The 3,932-nt window shown below is 46.2% G+C and overlaps 1 protein-coding gene across 3 annotated transcripts in view; it reads left to right on the plus strand.

Annotated features, from left to right (window-relative positions):
* DENND10 (DENN domain containing 10) overlaps nucleotides 1-3,932 on the plus strand; it is a 41,673-nt gene that overhangs the window by 32,354 nt on the left and 5,387 nt on the right. For 2 of the 3 annotated variants that reach the window (XM_017849781.1, XM_017849783.1), the window contains one exon: nucleotides 2,251-2,345. In XM_017849781.1, coding sequence (XP_017705270.1) covers nucleotides 2,251-2,345 — 95 coding nt within the window. Of the gene's footprint in view, nucleotides 1-2,250; nucleotides 2,346-3,255; nucleotides 3,637-3,932 lie in introns of those variants that run through there. The other variant, XM_017849782.1, reaches the window with a different exon arrangement.

The following is a 3,932-nucleotide window of genomic DNA, read 5'->3' on the forward strand; positions in this document are numbered from 1 at the left end:
CCTTTTTTTTTTTTTTTTTTTTTTTTTTTTTTTTTGAGGCGGAGTCTCACTCTGTCGCCCAGGCTGGAGTGCAGTGGCCTGATTTTGGCTTACTGCAGCCTATGCCTCCCGGGTTCAGGTGATTCTCATGTCTCAGCCTCCCGAGTAGTTGGGTTTACAGGCATGCACCACCATGCTCCGCTAATTTTTTTTTTTTCCGAGTTGGAGTCTTACTCTGTCGCCTGGGCTGCAGTGCAATGGCACGATCTTGGCTCACTGCAACCTCCACCTCCCAGGTTCAAGTGATTCTCCTGCCTCAGCTTCCTGAGTAGCTGGGATTACAGGCGCCTGCCACTGTGCCCAGCTAATTTTGTATTTTTAGTGGAGATGGGGTTTCACCATGTTGGTCAGGCTGGTCTTGAGCTCCTGACCTCATGATCCGCCCGCCTCGGCCTCTCAAAGTGCTGAGATTACAGGCGTGAGCCATTGCGCCTGGCCTAATTTTTGTATTTTTAGTTGAGACAGGGTTTCACCATGTCAGCCAGGCTGGTCTTGAACTCGTAACCTCAGGTGATCCACTGGCCTCAGCCTCTCAAAGTACTGGGATTACAGGCGTGAGCCATTGTGTTCTAAAACAACAAACACTTATCTCACAGTTTTGGTGGATCAGGAATGGCTTATCTAGAGGTAGTTTTGGCTCAGGAAGTTTCAGTCACGATATCCCAGAGCCACAGTCATCTGAAGGTTCCACTGGGGCAAGAACACCCACTTTCAACGTGCATGTCTGTTGGCAGGAGGTCTCAGTTCCTCCTGCCATGGGCCTCTCCATAGGGCTGCTTGAGAGTTCTTACAATATGACAGCTGGCTCCCTCGAGAGTGAGTGACCCAAGAGAGAGAAGGAAGCCACAGTGCGTTTTATAATCTTATCTTGATAAAGACATTGATAGTCACACCATTACTTCCTCCATATGCTATTTGTTAGAAGCAAATCACTAAGTTTAGTCAACACTTAAGGAGAAAGGAGTAAGTCTGCACCTCTTGAAGAAAGGCGTATCAAAGAATTTGTAGACGTTTATCACTACACAGGGTTAAATGTGACTCCAGTATGGAAAATCTTTTTGAAGCATGTCTCAGTAAGCACAAGGGAATGAAACTGTTCTTAGAGCTAAGGATCAGGAAAGGGTGTACTGGTGTTAGAGTGGCATTCTTAGACATTTTAAATTGTCCCAAATTACAGCTACATAAAGTAGAAAAGATTGGCTTAAATGCGTGTTGAGCCCAGAGCACTACTCAAGTAGTGGTTTGAGATGGGATTACTGCTAACAGCTTTGTTTTGTCACTTATCTTTCTCCTAAAAGTGGGGACAGCTGAATGCTGACTCATTGGGAATTGAATTGGGAATTGTTAGATTCAATGATGTGAGGTTTTATTGAACAACATCAAATTAATAGAACCATAACTGACTTTCCCTTAATTCATTTTAAAATTGCAAACATAATGCACACTCATGGTGAAAAATTCAAACTATGGGTTCAGATCTTTAGGAAATAACTGCCTTTTGCAAAGCAAAAGTGAAAGAAAACTGGCTGTGGCCAAGGCCACTTAAGCAGCTGAAGCGTTAGGACCAGAAAGGGTGGCCATCTCCCTGCTGCCCTGTGTTGCTCTGTGTCTATAAAATGGGCTCATCCTAATCAGCACCATTCGAATGGAGTTTGTCCCTTGAAGTGACAAACAAGCTTCTGTTAACCTCCTCAGTGCAGACAGTAGCAGTGTATGTAACCAAGCTAACTTAGGTGGCTTCCTTTGCTCATTTCTAAGAACCTAAACGAATTGAGTGCCCAGCTGTCTTCTGCAGAACTGACAGGAAACTCCTTTTCACAATATTCCTACCAAAAAGATAAATTTCTTAACTGAAAAGAGCTGGATTAGAAGGTCAGGCTCTTGGCTTATAGTCACAATTTAGTTGTAGTCAGAATTATTCATTATGTTTTGGGAAGAAAAATAAAAGTTCTGATCAGGTGGGTGTGAAGGGGAAATCTGGTTTGGTGTGATGTGTTTTTATGTTGGCCAAGAAGCATAAATCATGATTATATTATGCCTTTCCTCCCAGCATGTTGTCATATTTGTGGCTAGTGATAAAATGGACATGTGGGAGGTTGTCAGCTGCTGTTTGAAAATTTCCTCAGTGTGGTCTTTCAAGTTTTCAGATAGATGGCATGATTATTTTTTATTATGTCAATTTCTAAATATTAACCTTCTTGATCTCACCAGAGGCCATGGCAATGGGCAAACTGCACAAAGAAATGGGTCAGCTAATTGTTCAGTCTGCAGAAGATCCAGAGAAATCAGACAGCCAGGTGATACAGGTAACTCCCTCACCTTCTGACTTACTGAAAGTCCTGACCCTGTGTCGCTGGGTGGTGTGCGGCAGAGGTGTGCACATCAGCAGAGTGGGAGGCTGTGGGAGAGGCCAGCGGGCAGGTGCTTAGAGGTGGGTTTGCAGACAGCCACAGCGATGATGGACAAGCAGGTGCAGGCTGGCCTGATCTAGTTAGTTACTGGGCTCGAGGGCAGGTATACACTGGGGCTGGTGCTGACACCGACCGTTGGCAAACAGAAATGTAACTCCCAAGTGGTCTGGAAGGCTTTTTGGGGCCAGCCAGTGCATTTTCTCTTCCTAGGAGAATTTCCTTGGAGGAACAAATTATAAAGGGGAGGTTGTTGCTGAACATGGAGAACTAGATAGATTGTCGAAATTTGGCTTTGCGTGTCTCCAGGACAACAGAAATGCAGTCAGACTCCTGACCCACTTAGTGAGATACAGAGCCAGCTCCTTGCTGGGGTCTCCCTGGCACGTGGACCAGAGTCCATGTGGACCAGTGGGCACCTGCTCTGCCCTTGCCAAATTGGAATGGCAAATGGGCAAAAGTGCCTCCCTGGGGGCACAGGGGCACCTCTGATATGCAGACTATACTCATTCGGCCCAAGCTGGTGCCTTCTCCATTTATCCATTCATTTACTCAGTGTTTCTTGAGCTCTGTTTGCCAGGCATCGCACTGGCAGTGGGGATGCAGTGGGGAGCAATTCCCTGCCCTCATGGAGCCGGTACTTCAGCGGAGTAGATGCACAGATAATAACAAACGACAAGATAATGACAACCCATGCTAGGTGCTGTGACAGAAGGGGTTGGGGTGGAGAATACTGGGGGAGGGGTAGGCCAGCTCTCTAAGGAGGTGACATGTCAGCGGAAAGATGAGAGGGGCCATTTCTCTGCAGTGCTGATGGCCTGGCCAGCTGTGAGCAGGAAGAGTGGGCTGATCTTGCCCTGAGGACCTGAACACTGGAGACTCTGGGGCTGCTGCTTTCCTACCATGTGAATCCTCACTGCCCACCTATCCCCCAGCATTAGAGTAAAGACATATTCTTACAATAGCGGCAACATATGTGAACTTGAGTTTTGCATTACTGTGTTGTTCACAGACAAAGTGCTACCTAGATGACTTAGTATAATGTATGTGACCTTGGGGAGGGCAAGTGAAAATGCTGGGAATGCTGTGAGGGTTCAAAAATAGATGCATGAATTAATGATGTCAGCAAACAAGAAGACATTATTTTTTTACTTTTTTTCTTCGTTGAGTTTCACTGTCACCCAGGGTGGAGTGCAGTGGTGCAATCTTGGCTCACTGCAACCTCCACCACATGGGTTCAAACAATTCTCCTGCCTCTGCCTCCTGAGTAGCAGGCACCAGGATTACAGGTGCCTGGCACCGCACCTGACTAATCTTGTATTTTTAGTAGAGATGGGGTTTCACCACGTTGACCAGGCTAATTTTGAACTCCTGACTGGAGCCAGTGCTCCGCCCGCCTCAGCCTCCCAAAGTGCTGGGATACAGGCGTGAGCTACCACGCCTGGCCAGAAGACATGATTTTTTTTTTTTTTTTTTTTTTTTTTT

Source organism: Rhinopithecus bieti, unplaced genomic scaffold (assembly GCF_001698545.2).
Source record: "Rhinopithecus bieti isolate Rb0 unplaced genomic scaffold, ASM169854v2 scaffold_33066, whole genome shotgun sequence".
In the NCBI taxonomy this organism is placed as follows: domain Eukaryota; kingdom Metazoa; phylum Chordata; class Mammalia; order Primates; family Cercopithecidae; genus Rhinopithecus; species Rhinopithecus bieti.